At 40.5% G+C, this 18,261-nt stretch overlaps 1 protein-coding gene across 8 annotated transcripts; it reads left to right on the top strand.

Annotated features, from left to right (window-relative positions):
• The first annotated feature begins 4,340 nt into the window (after nucleotides 1-4,340).
• DDX39A (DExD-box helicase 39A) lies at nucleotides 4,341-17,692 on the top strand. 8 transcript variants are annotated; one of them, XM_087955596.1, is made up of 12 exons: nucleotides 4,351-4,550; nucleotides 6,093-6,228; nucleotides 7,290-7,500; nucleotides 8,361-8,488; nucleotides 9,630-9,722; nucleotides 10,274-10,457; nucleotides 12,658-12,776; nucleotides 14,091-14,222; nucleotides 14,362-14,471; nucleotides 14,893-15,037; nucleotides 15,302-15,449; nucleotides 17,415-17,692. In XM_087955596.1, exons 2-12 carry the CDS (start codon nucleotides 6,226-6,228, stop codon nucleotides 17,429-17,431), a joined length of 1,290 nt encoding a protein of 429 aa, XP_087811722.1. In that variant the 5' UTR covers nucleotides 4,351-4,550; nucleotides 6,093-6,225; the 3' UTR covers nucleotides 17,432-17,692. The 8 variants fall into 8 exon arrangements, with proteins under 8 accessions (XP_087811721.1, XP_087811722.1, XP_087811725.1 ...); XM_087955599.1 differs by having other exon boundaries at nucleotides 4,428-4,550; nucleotides 7,290-7,592; XM_087955595.1 differs by lacking the exon at nucleotides 6,093-6,228 and having other exon boundaries at nucleotides 4,341-4,550.
• The last annotated feature ends 569 nt before the right edge of the window (nucleotides 17,693-18,261 follow it).

Here is an 18,261-nt window from a genome sequence, read left to right as displayed (position 1 = left end):
TGAGCGACTCCAGATACTGGAAGACTTTTTGAATGAAAGTGTTACCTCCATTTTTTTTTTTAAAGAGGGCCACTTGGGGAAAAAAAAAGATTCTAAGGAATTCCTTGTTTCTTGATTAAAGAGAAGGCATTGAATATACTGTTCCTTGGCAGCCTTTTCAGTGTCCGGGTTTTTAGTGTGTGTGTGTGGAGAGAGAGAGAGAGAGATCAGCTGTATTGAGAAGAGAACATTTCCTGTGTTCTCATTTTATTTACAACATATTTTACGCTTAATGGTAAGCAATGAAAAATATTTTTAAAACTCATTTCTAAACTCCATAGCTATTTGCATATTCTTGGTTCAAAATTGGATTAGCTCATTTCAAAATTGTCCAAAGCAGAAAAGTGCGTCAAAAAAAAAAAAGTGCAAAAGTGGAAGGTGTGTGGAAGAGGGGTAGTCTTATACGGCGAGTATATAACAAACTCTATATTTTGAGTGGAAATGTTGGGGGTCGTCTTATACGCCCAGTCGTCTTATACGCCGGCAAATACGGTATTTCATTCACATCAAGGAGTGTACGGTTCTTCTTAACCTGGGCCCACAAACTCCTTGGAGACGGTCTGTGGATAGATTTCAGGGGATCTATAAATTTAGATGGGAAAAATTATAACTTTATTTTATTTATATCTATTTTATACTTTTATAACTGTATTTGAATATAATTGGTGTTTGTAGGTTTTACCAGACTCTAAAAGTGGTCCACGGCACAAAAAAGGATAAGAACTAATAGTACATTTCAGCATCATATTGACTCTAAGATAGATTTCTAAATTACTTATAAGCACTGTTATAGAAAGCTGAGTTAAGCAACCTTCTGAAAATAGAACTTTATATAATGTTACATAAATTATTAATTTGAACAGAATGTGAATACACAAAGATACAAATTGCAAGTCGTTGACCGAGTAGGCTGTTGAGTGGGGCTCGTGAAGGCTGGGTCAGAACACCATGTTTCCAGTGTCATTCTCCCAGCTTGGAACTGAACCAGATGGATTTTCCTTCCAATAATGCCTTAAGTCAGGGCTGTCAAACTGCTGGCCCACGGGCCGGATGTGTCACGTGCTGCCCACACCTGGTTTAGCAAAGGGGGAAAAAGTCCTGATATCATGTGATGCCGCAGTGACAATGTGAGTTTAACACCCCTGCCTTAAGTGGTCAACTAGCCAAACTCTGCAAACATCCCACTTAAAGAAGAGATTGTCTTGATGCAATAAGATCCAAATCATCCAACGGCAACACATTTTGATCCATTCAAAACACCATACATCAATTTTCCTTGCTTAAGGAGCAACAGGACAAGATATTCAAGGGCATTTTGAGTCTTATTGAAGCAAGGTACACTTCTGCTGCCTGACTAGTGAGCTGGAATGATCTGGTTCTTGGAGAAGTCATCACTCTGATTTAAAAAATGCTATCCATTGCCATGTTTCACTGGGAACAACTAGAAGATTGAATCTGATAGCACCAGTCTGTTTGTACAAATTGGCTGGTTGAGAAGTGGGTGTTTGCCCATTTTCAAAAACACATGTTTTTATCCAAAACGATACAGCAGACATAATCTATATTGTATGGCTACATCTGGCTACGCAGGGCTGGTGAATCTGGCATGTTTGGTTCTGGCCAAGATGTGGCTATCCAGACTATATTCTAAACACGGCTGCTTTTGCCTGTCCCATCAAAGTTGTGAGTTTTCCTGCCTTGAAGTCTTTTAGTTTATAGAACTAAGATGTATTTAATACATTTGGCTGAATGGGACTGTTTTAAGAATATTAGCCTTGAACAGCTACAGGAATAGAGTCAGTTCCCGTGGATATCCGTAATCTGTAGGCAACCCAAATATTCAGGTCCTGCGCAGGGACTTGTGAGTTTGGCAGGGAAATAGATGCTCCAAGTAGTTCTGCATTATTCTGGGGAGCTTGAGTAGTTTAGGGTTATAATCGTGAAACACATCCACTTTATTTAAAAGGTACGGAAGTCTTACAACTCCTCGTTTTAATTTATCTCAAACCCAGCCCACTCACTTGCATCAATCGCAGAAACAACAAACTAAACAACTTTTTTTTTTTTTTTTTTAGTTTGTAAACAACAAACTAAAAGACTCAAGGTCCATCCCTCCCTTGATAGGACCTGATGGTAAAGACTGCAACGACGACACCATTAAAGCCAACATCTTTAACACATTCTTCGGCTCAGTATTTGTAAACAGCAATGGATCTTGCCCAGTATTTCCTAACCGTACCACAGATAACAACAATGACCTAATACATATCGATTTCACTGAAGACAATGTTGAAAAATCACTACGCAATCTAAAACCATCCCTATCTATTGGACCGGATGGAATATGTGCCTACTTCTTAAGAAAGCTATCCACTGCCATAGCCAAACCTCTAAGCATAATCTTTGAAAAATCTTTCAGGACCAGCTCCTTGCCTAACCTATGGTCACAAGCCACAGTCATCCCCATCTTCAAAAAGGGAGACCCAAGCCTAGTTGAAAATTACAGACCAATCTCCTTATGCTGCGTCACCTGCAAAGTCATGGAATCAATTATCAACCAATCCATCATCCTCCACTTAGAGACAAACAACCTACTCTCCAATAAACAATTTGGTTTCAGAAAAAAAACTATCCTGTAATCTGCAACTCTTACACTGCAAAAACATATGGATGACACAACTCGACCAGGGCAAAGCAATAGACGCAATCTACATAGACTTCTGTAAAGCCTTTGATTCAGTGGTACACGACAAACTACTCCTAAAAATAAAATCCTATGGTATATCTGGACAACTGAATAACTGGATAGAAGCATTCCTGTCAAACAGACAACAAATGGTCAAAATCGGGAGAGTCCTATCAAATCCAGTACCTGTCAATAGTGGTGTCCCTCAGGGCAGTGTTCTAGGACCAACTCTCTTCATACTCTACATAAACAACCTCTGTGATCATATTAAGAGCAATTGCGTTCTCTTCGCTGATGATGTAAAGCTGTTCAATACCACAGACAATACTGCTACCCTACAAAAAGATCTTGACTATGTATCCGAATGGTCAAACAAATGGCAACTTCAAATCTCAACAAATAAATGCTCTGTCTTACATATTGGCAAAAAAATCAGAAAATAAAATACAAGCTGAATAGTCAAGACCTTGTTGATGACCCAAGCTCTGTAAAGGACCTTGGAATACTCACCTCTAATGATCTGAGTGCTAGAGCCCACTGCAACTACATAGCCAAAAAGGCATTAAGAGTTGTTAACCTAATCCTACGCAGCTTTTTCTCTGGCAATATCACACTACTAACCAGAGCATACAAAACATTTGCTAGACCATTACTTGAATACAGTTCATCAGTCTGGAACCCTCATTATGTATCTGATATTATACAATTGATAAAGTCCAGAAATATTTCACAAGAAGAGTTCTCCACTCTTCTACTCGTTTAGAATACCTTATGCCACCAGACTTGAAATTCTAGAACTAGAAAACCTTGAATTACGCTGTCTTCGGTCTGACTTAAGCATGGTATATAAAATCATACATTGCAATGTCCTACCTGTCAATGAATACTTCAGCTTCAACCATAACAACACAAGAGCACACAATAGATACAAACTCAAAGTAAACCGCACCAAACTTGATTGCAGGAAATACGACTTCAGCAATAGAGTAGTCAATGTCTGGAATACTCTACCCGACTCTGTAGTCTCTTCCCCAAACCCCAAAAACTTTAACCTTAGACTGTCTACTATTGACCTCACCCCTTTCCTAAGAGGCCTGTAGGGGGCGTGCATAAGCGCACCAACGTGCCTACCATCCCTGTCCTATTGTTTCTCTATTCTTTTATTTTTCTTATATGTACCCATCTCATGTATTCACAACTATGTATACACTTATACTTATTATCTTGTAAACAATTGACAAATCAAATAAATAAATAAATAAATAAATAAATAAATAAATAAAACAGCCATTCCAACGCATCCCGTTCCTTATGATTGACTATCTTTTAAAATCCCTCCTTCCTCGAAACAGTTCGGGTTCTTACATAGTTACATTAGCAATTATTATTTACGAATAATACTAAGGAAAACCAATTCTTATTCCTAAAGCATAAAAGCACTCGAGGACACATCTGCCCACACACAAAATGGCGATCAGTTCCTCCTTCCTTTTCAACACCATACACTCGCTAGAGAAACTTCAGCTGCCCCGACTTCCCTTTCCCACTCTCGGCAGCCATTTTTCTTTCTCTATAAACGCGGGACTTGAAAGACCGGAAGGAGCCGGCACACGTCCTTCCAATCCAATCATTAAGCAAGTACATTGGATTGGCAAGGCCTGGGAGCCGACGGTTTCCTTCCCCCTTTCGTGGGGAGGCGGGACTTTGGTTCGAGGATAGCCAATGAGAAGGGAAAGAACTTCCTTCCCTAATCCTCCCTGTTCCAATTGGTGTGGGGCGAGTGTTTGGCGGTCAAAGTAGGAGCTCTCGAGTTGGACGCGGGCAGGTGAGCCGCACCGTGAGGCGGGAGGGAAGCGGTGTGGAAGCCCCTACTGGCAGGGGAGAGCCAGGCGTGGGGCTCCTCGGCTTTCGGCCGCCGTTCCAGTGGCCGGTGCCGGAGAAGTGGTGTTCGTGGTCTCGGCTGCACACTGATGTGCTGGGCTCTGTGTACTTTAGACATGTACTTTACCCTGCTGATGTCCGGCCACCCCCCCCCTCCCGTTATCATGGCAAGGAAAGCGGCGCGGAAGGAGAGGTGCACGCTGGGAGCCGTAAGCTTGAAAGCCGCCGCCCGGTTTTGGAGGCCATGGGCCGGGTAGGAGCGCCGTGGCGACGTACTGCTTTCAGCGTTCCTCTCGAAGCTTCCCCGCCGTCCAAGTCCTTCTCGTGGGAGGGAAGCCTGCGCTCCCGCCCCCGCCCCCAGCAGCCACTTCCATAGGGCCCTTCGACGAAGTATCCTAATCAAGGTGAATTAAAAATAGACAGGGTATTATTCAATTTCTGTTGGAAGTTTTCCCGTAAGTGAAAGGTAACGTAGTGCTATTTAAATATATATGTCTGTGTGACCTTGGCTGCATGTTGATTTGCTGGACACACATACATACAGACATATATACACACATATTTTATCTTTGCTAATTTTCTTCATTTTTCTGTTTATGAATACTAAACGTTATTTATTGGATGTTCACCCCACCTTCCGTTCTCAAGGGGAGATACAGCATTCAGTTATTTCTCACAAGAATAGCCCTGAGAGATAAATGAGTGGCCTAGAGCAGGGGTCTCCAACCTTGGCAACTTTAAGACTTGTGGACTTCAACTCCCAGAGTTCCTCAGCCAGCTTTGCTGGCTGAGGAACTCTGGGAGTTGAAGTCCACAAGTCTTAAAGTTGCCAAGGTTGGAGACCCCTGGCCTAGAGTCACCCACAAATGGTGGTGGTGAATTTGGACCTAGGTTTTCTCTGCATCTTGACCACTACGCTGTTTTGCCTCAAACAAACAAACAAACAAAAGGCTGTTTCATATAATTCACTCACTTGTGCTTAGGGCCTCTGGGTTTGTCTTCTCCATGCCAAGTCCCAATGTACCAACTAGTATATTAGGAGGTCTTTGGGTTAGGGAAGTCAGAAGTATCTTTATAGGCTACCTAACTCCCAAATTATTCTGGGTGGTTTACAACTAAAAATCCCAACATACAGAAAATATGACTGGAAGAGCAAGCTAACCAAACCAAATCAAAACAGAAGAAGGACTTCTGTGTCCCCTTTTGGGAGAGCAGGCAATTTCCTAAAGGACATAAGGGAAGAGAGCCACATGAACCTCTAGTCTAGGAGATGCTCATTCCTGAGGGCAGGAGATGTAACAAAGAATATATTACCACATTATGAACCATTGTTTTAAATGCAGTTTTGTTTAATCCTGTCTACTTCAGTTTGTATGTGTGGGTGCACGCCTGAGTCAGTTACAACTCTTACTGACCAGAATGAACAAGTTCATGAAGTTCTCTTGGCAACATTTTTGGAAGTGATTTTCCATTGCCTTTCTCCTAGGGCTGAGGGAGAATCTAGCCCAATGTCACCCAGTTGGTTTCCTGGCCAAAACTACTGGAATGCACAATCTTCTGGTTTTTAGTCTGATGGCTTTAATCACTACGCCAAAATGGCTCTGCATTAATGGATACTAATGGTAACTATAAATAAAGCCTGTGGAAATTAGCTGATAGGCTGTCTTAGCTCCATGTGAAAGAGTGGGTTAAAATTGGGGATCAGCCATTAAGACTTGCTGTCAGTTAACATTTGTATTTCTTAATGGAGACTTTAAGTAAAAGTCCTCTTGAATGATGAGCAAATTACCTAGCCCTTTCTCTATAGGATTGATGGAAGACTCATCATTGATCTGTGACTTAACTAATTTTTCTGTTCCTTGACAGATGAAATATTAATTAAAAGAATTAACACTGAAAATGAATTTCCCTAAGATTAATGAGGAACAAGTAAATACAGGAGGACAATATTTTTATCCTTGATTTAAATACAGACTGTTCTAAAACAGGCAATGTTTGCATAGCATTCTTTGAAAATCCATGAAGAATGATGGATAAAAGTATATGAAAAGAGATTGATGTCTACCTTTATAAATGCAGTTAGTATAGCAGGGATGAGATTACAACTTCAGCACTATAATTTTATCATAGATCATTGAAGACTTGTTTGAAAGATAAGAAATGTTCTTAATACATTTTGTGGCCTGATGAGAAGGCCAAATCACTTAGTCAGAATGTTGTCAATTCCTTGCCCTCTATTTTGGATTATTTTTACAACAACTTCTATGACATGAAAAGTTTGTTTTAAAGGGGAAAGGACATATCTACTATAATAAATACATGGTAACATTGTTTTGGTAGCGTGTATGTGAAGAAGACCTACAATATCACATGTAGCTTTTTAAAAAATGGCATCTGACTTGAAAAATAATACTGGAGCTGAGGATGGAAAAATGAGTGATGCTGATCTTAGGCTCACAAGTTGTTTAAAAAATTACATCTTCAAGATGTTGGGAAGTTAGTTAAGCTCTATCAGTAGGATTTGCTCAGAATTGATGGATATAAATAACTTCAAGCTAGAGTTTATATCACTACCTCCAAGTGTATCTGTAGTTCCATTTTAGTTTTGGTCTCCCTCATCCTAGATTTAGCTGTCATCCATCAATGTATTGCAGAAGTTCTGTGCTTTTTGCTTTCCCTGAAGGATATGGCTGAGCAGGATGTGGAGAATGAGTTGCTGGATTATGAAGACGATGAAGAGCCTCAGGGAGTGACAGATGCAACTCTTCCTCTTGCTAAAAAGGATGTGAAGGGGTCTTATGTCTCCATTCATAGTTCTGGCTTCCGAGATTTCCTGATGAAGCCAGAATTACTTCGTGCCATTGTGGATTGTGGCTTTGAACATCCATCAGAAGGTAGGAGCTGAGCCAAGGCCCTTGGCCCCCCTCATCAATCAGCCCAGTTCACCCACCGGGAAGCAACTGCCAGTGGTGCTACGCGGTGCAGGGTGAGAGCTGGGGGCTCCAGGGAGCAGGGGTGGGATGGTTTGGTTTTAATTGTTATCGATATTGAGTCTAGTGCAGGCACTATGATGATGATCCGGTGGGGTTGAGCTCCCCACCGAATAAAATTTCATATTGGAGATTGTTACAATTCTGTGAGAAAGTATTTTTTTTAATTTTTTAAATTTACATATCTTAGAATGTTACCGGAACTTCATTGTGGGACCCACCAATATATAAAGAGAGTGCCTGTTTCTTATTAACATATTTTACATGTTATTTAATATATGTTTAAAAAAGTAATCACACACTTTAGGAATTCTGAAAGAGATCAAATAAATTTCACAAAACTATATCATCTTTGATGCAAGTTCTAAGTTCAGTCTGGCATAAGAGACATAATTTTTCAGCCGACTAACTGAAATCCTGTTAGTGCCTGAGCTCCCTTTATGCTGTGGAGTAGGATCTTGTATTTAAGGAAAAAGGTTAGGGACTTGCAGTAAAAGTCTATTATGGAATGGCTAATCCACATCAAAGTTCCTTATGATCTGTTATATATGTCTTGTAATTCAAAGTGATGCATGGATTAAATGCCAGTGGTCGGAAAACAGTATTATTTTCTTATGAGATATGTATGTAGGATACTTAATGTCCAAGGATAGAATACGAAAGAAGAGAAGCTGGGATCAAGGCTTTCTGGAGATCTACATAGAAATGAAATATTTTCATATCCCCAGTGACTCTTGTGTAATTATTTCTTCTTCCCCTATCAGTACAACATGAATGCATTCCTCAGGCAATTCTAGGCATGGATGTACTATGTCAAGCCAAATCGGGCATGGGCAAAACTGCTGTTTTTGTATTGGCTACTCTGCAGCAGATTGAGCCACTGGATGGGCAGGTATGTAAAGGATGTTGGAAAGAGTTTGTTAATAGAAAGCTAAATACCATAAGAAGATGGTAGGAGTCTTGTAAATGTGATTCAGCTGCTTCCACGATTTCTTTAGCAATGATTCTGGGTATGGACACCAAAAGGAACAAAAATTAATGGAGATGCTGCTTTTGGTTCCTTGACAAGCAGTTGAATTAGCTTCAGTGTGCCCTTTCTTAGCAATTCCAATTCATAAAGAGTCGGGTTCCATTTGAGGTGTTTTAGTATTTTTTATCCCTGAGGTGTGTGTATGAGGGTTCTATTGAACCTCACCTCTTAACATGAATTTTTTCCACATTTAAAGGGAATAAGTCTTTAATTACACTGTTAAGACTTCCAGATGCTTTCAACCATATGTCTGCTGTTGCAAAATGTTATTTCATAGTCAAGCAGAGACTTTGATTCATCATGTAATAATTTATTAAACTTGTATTTCACCTAATATTCAATGGCTTTGATGACTCACTATAGTCAAAGAAATTACAATAAAACATAAAAGGAACTGGAGCATGGAACTGAAGATCTAATCAGCCAGGTAGATGTTATAAGAGATAAGTGGTCCTTCAAATAACCAGGCATTATGTCATGTAGGACCTTGTAGGTACAACCAGTTCCTTGAAACACACCTGGAAGTAAATTATCAACCAGTGCAGCTTGAGAGGCAGAGATGTTACATTGGCATACCTTGGGCTTGCAGTATTGCTTTTGTCACAACAATCTGAAGCTTCTGGTTGGTGTTCAAGGGTAGCCCTATGTAGAGAGCACTATAATACTCAAGCCATGAGGTGACATGGGCATGAGCAACTGTCTGAAAGGCCCCTTGATCTAGGAAAACACACAACTGTCTCGCTAGAGACAGTTTCTAAGGCTTTCCTGGCTATAGCTATAGCAGGGACTGAACCCAGGAAGACCTCACATCTGTGCCAACCTTGAAAGGAGAAGTGCAATTCCATCCAAGGTCAAAGATGGAATATCTTCAGTCTTGGATAATTCAGGCATCTATAACCATTCTCTTTGGGTAGGATTGAATTGAGGATAGCTCCTCTCCATCCAAACCACTAAAGAACCCTCCTTGATGCCTTTGTATCAATATTTCTTTTAATTCTGCTAGGTCTCAGTGCTAGTGATGTGTCATACCCGGGAACTGGCATTCCAGATCAGTAAAGAATATGAACGCTTCTCAAAGTATATGACCAATGTCAAGGTGAGGGTAAAGTTTTGCTTTGGGTTTCAAAATATTTAGAATCTTTAGTATTTTTTTAATCTCTAGAAATTCACATCTGGTTCTACTACCATTCCGTTAAAAGAGTGATCCAACAGATCACAGGGTTGTCTAGTATTGTATAAAAGCTCATCTTTGTCTTCTTGTGCCTGTTTATTGTTTCAAGCTGACCAAGAAAGAAGATAACTAGTATGAATCCTAACTTTCAAGTATTTCTTTGTGTGTCTTTGTGCATCTGTACCTTTCACTTATTGTTGATTCCTGCTGACTGCCTAAATTAGTCCCTGGACTTTTTATTAACTACATTTTTCAGAAGTGGTTTGGTGTTGCTTCCTTTCCACAGCTGAGAGAGTGACTGGCCCAAAGTCACCGATGTGGCTTTGTGCCTAAGATGGGACTAGAAATCATGGTCATCTGGTTTCTAGCCTGGTACCTTATTGCTACACCAAAGTGGCTGTGTTTGAATGTTATTTACTGCATTGTGTAAATAATGTATTGTGGAGTAATTTGAGTGATTTTTGATTCTCCTGCAGGTGTCAGTTTTCTTTGGGGGGCTTTCTATCAAGAAAGATGAAGAGGTACTTAGGAAAAACTGTCCGCATATTGTTGTGGGAACCCCAGGGCGTACTCTAGCATTGGTACGCAACAAGGCACTCAACCTGCGCAATGTGAAGCATTTTGTGTTGGATGAGTGTGACAAGATGCTTGAGCAGCTAGGTAAGAGAACCTGGGAAAAGGGAGGGGGTGTAGGCTGGAGAAGTCTAAATAAAACTGGAATTGTTTATAGAGTGTAGAATTTTTGATCCATTGTAGGAAAATGGCCTGATGCCCAAATAACAGAATAAGACACTAGTTAGAGATTTGGTGTGTATGATTCAAACTTCATTTGAACAGAACACCTGTTTATTATTCAGTAAACAGTCAGACCTTTTCAGACATTAGGAAAACCTGAAATAGTGCTCCTTTAATGACTCCATTTAATGCAACATTTAGCTATTTTCAGGTGTTCATAGAAGTGAGCTGTTTTTTAAAAAGCAAGCTGCTATGCTTGCATGATGTCTGAAGCATGTCTTCCAAATTATCTTGGAAGCGTGCATTGCCTGCTGTACCAAAGTAAAGCTCTTTTAAACGAGTGTGTCAGTAACTCCCTATTGCTTTTCAAATAGAAGAGGAGAGGCTGTTAGTTTGTACAGTGAGGGTGCAAATCATCTTCAGGCAAAACCTAAAAACTGACTTTAAATCAATTGAGGTAGAATTAAAGTGCAAACACTTGAGGGGGGGGATTGGTGATATTTCTGAATTGCTCAGCTTTTTCTGATACATTTTAGACACCTTTCAAAAAGAAACCTATCACTTGCCCTGAAGAGGGGGCTTTATGACAAAGTAGCAGTGAAATAGAAATGCCTGCAAAGTTGTCCTTACTTTTGACATAACATAAAAAGCATACAGAACACACACTGTTTGGAATACCTTCGGCTTGGAATACTTTTGGAATGGTCTGAGCAGCGCCCAACACATTGGGTGAAGTTATGTTCCATCAAACTCTGAAAAGGGGTTGTTTTGAATTCAAAATTCTTCAAACTGGAAACATTTTTCATATTACTGTTGCAAGTGGGAGTTAGTTTTTGCTGTGCTGTCAGAATATCCTTATCTATAAAATGCAATCAGCCAGTTTGTCCAAGCAGACAAACAATGGCTTAATTCTTTTGTGCAACCTAGGAACAGGCAGCTTTGTGTGCAGGTACAAGTCATAAATCATCTACGTGCAATCAGATGTCCTTCAAGGATTCAATTACATTGCTAAACATGACAAGCATTAAAGTTAGCATTTGTAATGCAGTTCTCGAAGAGTTGTAACCCAAAATGTACAAAAGATGCTAGGTTAAGGATCTCATATATGCTGAGATGAAATTTTGAGCTGATCTATGTGGCATTTAAACACACCTGAAGGGAAACCTTTATCGGCTATATAGTAATCAAAGAAAAGAGGGTGCCCACTCACAAGATGTCTACTATGGTGCATATAGCTACTCATAAACTTTCACAGAAATGTTTGCTAGTACTGCTGAAACACACACAGCCTATCCAAGAGGTGGAATACAGAGCCTTAGAAAAGAAACTCTGTTTGTTTCAACTGTCCTTTGGGCTTATTCTCCCCAGATGCTTTTCTTCTCAAAGACTTCCATTATCCAAGAACATGCCTTTCTTTCTCACTTCCTCCTGAGATTTATTTTCACATCCATTCCGTACTTTCCTTCACTGAGTTGCCTTTCCTTTTTTTCTATACTTTTTGTAGTCTTCTCTATTTCCTTGTCTTATTTGGCAGACCACTTGAGATTCAACTCCTACCTATCTTTTTCCAAACCCTCCTACTGGTCAGCTGAAGGCTTCCATGGTTTTCTGTTGCAACCCCAACCCAGCTCATTTTCCTCTCGTTCTCTTTTTGCATCTGTTCCTTTTTTTCCTTTGAGAAGAAAGAATAGTTGGGAGCACATGAAAGCTGAGCATTAGCCTCTAATCACATTATGACTAGTTACATGTCGCCCAGTGGCATTTTGAAGAATAAAGATGTCAAGTGCTTGTTGTTTGAAATGCTTTTGTAAAAATCACAACGATGAACAGAGGTGGATGGGGAATTATTTTTGGTACCGTTTTGCTTATTTTTGTACTATAGCTGATAATTTTATATGGAAAGGTATAAAGAAAGAAGTCACTTGTTGTAATCAGAAGTGGCAAGATGAGTTGAGAAAGCTCCCTGCAGAAATTGTTAGAGCTCTAATGTGTCTCTGTTTTCTCGGCCACTACAATAAAAGGGTGAGGGTGAGAAATAGTGACAGGAGTGGTTGAGGTAATCAATCTTTGAGCTTCAAATCTGCTTTTATTGGGAACTCTTTATTTTTATCCATGTTTCTTTTAGACATGCGCCGTGATGTACAGGAAATCTTTCGATTGACTCCCCCTGAAAAGCAGTGCATGATGTTTAGTGCCACCTTGAGTAAGGAGATCCGGCCTGTCTGCAGGAAGTTCATGCAGGATGTAAGTGCTAAGTGTCATCTTTTGCCTCCCAAATAGGGGCAATGCATGCAACATATACACAAAGTAGACAAAAGAGAATCTACTGAGGCAATTTTGTGTTCCTTCTCAACATCCTGTTTGGGATGAGGGGGGGAGGGTTGAAGCAGATTGCGGGTACTTGAGAGCAGCAAATGTCAGTGGCTTAATCATGCAAATACCACAATTATAAATCAGGGCATCTGATTGAAGTACGTAAATTGCAGAATTTGCATAATTATATTGTTATACATTTGTCATCATGTATGCCCTCCTCCTAGCAACATTAGATACACTAGAAAGAAGTCCTCAGTTGGAAGATTGTGCTGTGCTCTTTAAGTGAAAGAGCCCAGAGCAGTTTACAATTCAATAAAATCACAGGGCAGACTTTGCCCTGAGGGTTACAGTCTGAGAGATACAGCCAGGCAAAGAGAAAGTGGCTAGCTGCTTAAGGCGTAGGAAAAGTGAGGATATATTATTGTAACTATCCTGCCACTAGCACAGATTCAGGTGCAGTTTAAGAGAACTGATTTCAATCACTACACGATGGGTGTCATAAAAGGTAATACCCGCTGATGCATTCTGCCCAGTTCATTTATTTAGTTGGAAAAGATTCTTTTGGACCCCAATGGTAAATGCCCTTTAAGTTAAGAGCCTGTCACGACATTACTGAGAAATCTGTATACATTCTTTGGCAGATGGATTTTTTGAAGTTGAGTTGTTGTACAATCCTGCAAAAGGAATAATGCTGTAACTATTTCTAGACCAGGGGTCTCCAACCCCCAGGCCACATCCCATTATTGGGCCAGGACCTATTCAAAATGGGACCGTGTGAACGGTGGATTGGCATGCAAACATGCACATGCCAGCCTGCCATTTTTATATGTTGAGCTGTGTTTGTGCGCCAGCCTGCCACTTGCATGGCCCAGTTCCCCTATCTCCCCCCCCCCCCAAAAAAGCCAGTCTGCCAAACTGCAAAGGATGGGGACCACTGGTGTAGACCATCGTGTTCATAGTAGTACTAGGAATAAAATAGAGGAGGGCCATGTTTTCTATGGTGGCAAAAATCAGAAGATGTCCAAGAGTACCTTCTTCAACTAACACATTTTATTAAAAGGGATACATTTTTGTGAGTTAAGACTTACTTCATCATACGTGCCAGATGTAGGAACAAAGGTTATTTTTGTAGATTTCAGAATGTTTATATTTTTACATTAATACTTAATCATGAATGTACAGCATGTGTATATGTATGCACATGAGAGGATTTTGCTATAATTAATTGTTCACTACTTACAGCCCATGGAGGTATTTGTAGATGATGAAACAAAGCTGACTCTACATGGTCTGCAGCAATACTATGTAAAGCTGAAGGACACAGAGAAAAATCGCAAACTTTTTGATTTGCTGGATGTACTGGAGTTCAATCAGGTCTGTATAAAAGGATTGGCAACCATGGCTTGTAAGCGGTATCCCACCTCTTGAAGTTGGTCGCAATGGGAGCTGAAGGCTGATGGGAATTTGTAGGGCTTCCAGATCAATTCTGTTTTGTGTCTTCCCATTCCTGCAGGTTGTGATATTTGTAAAGTCTGTGCAGCGCTGCATGGCATTAGCCCAACTTCTGGTTGAACAGAACTTCCCAGCTATTGCTATACACAGAGGCATGTCTCAGGAAGAGAGGTGAGCAGCATCAGACTATGAAACCTGAACATCGAGTGGAGTATCTATGCTTTTGAGAATGGAATATGGGGCACAATTAATGTCTTGATGGTTAAAAAAAATATCAAGTATTGTACTACCATGTTTCCCTAAAAATAAGACCCCAACTGGAAAATAAGCCCTAGCATGACTTTTCAGGATGCTCATAAACCCTACCCCCAAAATAAGCCCCAGTTAAGATGGTCAGCTAAATGAGTGAATTTAGTACCGTATTTCCCTGAAAATAAGACTTAATGCACCTTTTGGAGCAAAAATTAATATAAGACACAGTCTTATTTTGGGGGAAACATGGTAACAAGTTCTAAGTCCTTTGGGCCTAAGAATCATACTCAACCCTAGAGAAGAACCATGTAATTCAAGAAAGTAACTTTTTTTTTTGCAGGCTCTCTCGGTATCAACAGTTCAAAGACTTCCAGCGTCGTATCTTGGTGGCCACTAATCTGTTTGGCCGTGGGATGGACATAGAGCGAGTCAACATAGTTTTCAACTATGATATGCCTGAGGATTCTGACACCTATTTACACAGGGTGAGTGTGTGTGCAAATTTGAGTTGCCTTCTCTTCCGATACCTTGCCACTTGCGGTAAGGAGCTGGTGGCTTGCAAATCCTGGATAGCTTCTGACCACTCTTTCATGGATTCCCAGCCTCTTTTTGGTTTTGATGTTTCTGATAATTCTTAAATGAGGTTTGCCTGATTTTAATTGAGCACGTAAATGATTTATCCCTCTGACGTATGGATTCAGTTTGGGGAAGGGCTTCTTTTGATCCTTGATAGACCTTTCTCTCTGCAGGTGGCCCGGGCTGGGCGTTTTGGTACGAAAGGCTTGGCGATTACCTTTGTGTCAGATGAAGTTGATGCCAAAATCCTCAATGAAGTACAGGATCGCTTTGAGGTCAATGTGGCTGAACTCCCGGAAGAGATAGACATCTCCTCTTATAGTATGTATTGATTGATCTAAACATTTCTTCATTGCACTTTATCCTGCCATAATCTTATGTTGATTTCCAATATATAATTCACGCTAAACCTATTTAAAATCAAAATGGCATAAAATAAGAGTTTAAAAAGTGGCAACTTTCCTCAATCCCCAAGTACCTTTCGGGACAGTTTCCTTTTTACTACCGTTTCTCGAACAATACGGCCTCCCCCAATAGGAAGTCCCAGCATGTTTTATAGGCATGAAATGAAATTAAGCCCCTCCCCCCAAATTAAGGCCTATATTAAAACATGCAAAATGAGGGGGAATGGTGGGGGGGGGGGCTTGCCGTTAGGAAGTACTTTTGTTACACATATGGTGCTGCCTGCGTTGACCCCGATACGAAGTGCCCCACCAACGCCGAGGTCAACATCCAAGCCGTCGCCGCCCGCCCACCCGAAGATGCAAGGGGGGGGGGAATTAAGTCACCTCCGAAAAGACGTCCTAGCCATTTTTTCGGGGCTCAAACAAAAACAAGACCCGGCCTTATTATATGAGAAACACGGTGTTTTCTGGAAAGACAACAGGGAAAACACTAAGCTGATTTTAAGAGGAAGATTGTTCCACAATAAAGAAATTGTGACACAAATAGCATTTGGAGTTACCTCACAAAGCTGAGGGCCCAGGTGTATAGGGAATGCAAGTTAAAAATTTGAATGGCACCCTAAAAGATTTTATAGGAATACAGCTGCTCCAATATATGACATTTTGGACTAGTTGTATTTTCTGGATCATCTTCAAAGGTCACACCAAGCAGAGCACATTACAGTGTACACCAACATAGTATGATAGACTTGCAGGGCTGGCGCATTGTGCAACAAGGTTACATAGTGTAATAAGATTGGGATTGGGTTAGGGACTTCTTCCTCACTGTGAATTGTGTTGGGAGGGAGTGCACGAAGGGAGGCTCAGCCAATCTCATTGTACACATGTTGTGCTCGGACAATAAAGGTAATAATTGTAACCCAGGTGTACAAATAGTTCCTAACTTACAACCATTTGTTTAGTGACTGAAGTTACAATGGCATTGAAAAAAGTGACTTGTAACTGTTTTTTACACTTATGACCAATTCAGCATCCCCATGGCCATATGATCAAAATTTGGGTGCTTGGAAGCCAGCATGTGTTTATCACAATATGTTAAAACTCCATCCAACAATTGTGAGAAGAGGTAGCAGCACATTTTAAATCGTCAATACAGTAAATGCAAAGATACAAAAACTATTGGGGGGACCTCAGTTATTCTTAAAAGTGGAAAGAGGTCATGAGAGAAAATAGTTTAAGAAACTAACTACTATTGAACAATTGTGTTGCTACTTGTGTCCTACTAAGGGGAGCTAGACTTGTGCACTGAGTGCTGGAAACTGATAAATCTTTAAATGAGCTGGTAGCTGTCATGGGTGGAACAGGTATCAGTTGCTGGTTTGAAAATAAAGACTGGCACCTTCTGTAAACTGTCCTCTACATGTTTCATAATGGAAATATGGAAAAATGAATTTGTATAAATATGTCAGATCAATATTTTGCTCAGTTAAATCTTCAGTTTGTTTAGGAGGCCCAGATGTATGAGAGGAATGAGCAAAAAGGAAGCCGTGAAGTGGGACTGTTTATGGGGAGGAGGGCAGAGGCAGCTGTTTCACCAATAAGGAAGGCTGTTAAGGGCAGGAAATGACTGGTAAGGTTTCCATGTACACTTCTTCAAAAGTAGACCTAACTGATGGAGAAGCAAAGCACTGATGACAATGCCTGCTGAATTGTACAAGAGGACAGCTTTAAACTCCCAATAGAGCAACCCTCTCCTAGCCTTGGAGAGTTGAGACTGGACTCCAGGAAAGCCTGCAGTACCACAGGGGCGGCATTCAGCTAATTTGGCTACAGAGGATAACTGAGTAACCGACTGCTCTTTTCCCCATCTGGTCTCTTGCAGTAGAACAAAGCCGGTAGCCTGAGTTCACGGAGCCACTTCTCTGAGCCCACAGTGGAACAAGAGGTTGAGTACATCCCACATTGTCTGCTGAACTCAGAGGGATATCTTCTTGAAAAGATACACTATGCAATATGTAGGGATGTTGGTTCTTTACAAGATGTGCCCAGATGGTATTTTTGCCTCAGCTCAACCCTGGGGGCTTTTTTTAATTAGATGTTTCTATTTTCTGAATAGTCAGCCCCTGGGGCTATGTTTCATAAATAAAAATTTAAAATAACTTTTTCTGGTTGTCTTAATGCATAATGAATCTATTGGTTACAGCAAACATACAGATACACGTTCTTGCTTGCTTCTTCCACTTTCTGCTGTCTCCAACCTTCATTCCCTTGACCTACTTGGAGTGCTTTCAGGATAATCAATTTACCTTGTGCATGTTGGACTCCTCTCTAACATATACCTTGTCTAGTCTTGTTGGTTTCAGGTTTGCTTGAGGCTACTTTTTACTAAATAAACCAAGATGGGAATGGAAGTCCTCAAGAGGCTGCCAGTCTTAAGAAAGAGGTACATTCAGGAGCTCTATCTTAGTTCATGATCTCTGTTTACTTACATCTACCTGGGCCTGCCATTATCCAATCTAGATGGAGTATCCAAATACTGAACTGCTTATTATTTACTTCTTTGGAAAAATAGCACAACTTGCAATTTCAAAATAATAAACGATGTTGTAGGACTGTTGTGTGGTAGCTCCAGAGCAGAAGTTTGATAGCACCTTTTTAAAGAATGTTGTTGAAAGCCCACTTAGCGGATGCATGAAGTGGCTAAATTGATGTAGGATTTAAATTGGGAT

The sequence above is a fragment of the Notechis scutatus genome, chromosome 2, assembly GCF_049901735.1.
Source record: "Notechis scutatus isolate UNSWTSFEM ecotype Mainland chromosome 2, rNotScu1.2, whole genome shotgun sequence".
Taxonomy (NCBI): Eukaryota; Metazoa; Chordata; class Lepidosauria; order Squamata; family Elapidae; genus Notechis; species Notechis scutatus.
The sequence above is the reverse complement of the archived record's forward strand: the minus strand, read 5'-3'. Positions and strand labels throughout refer to the sequence as shown.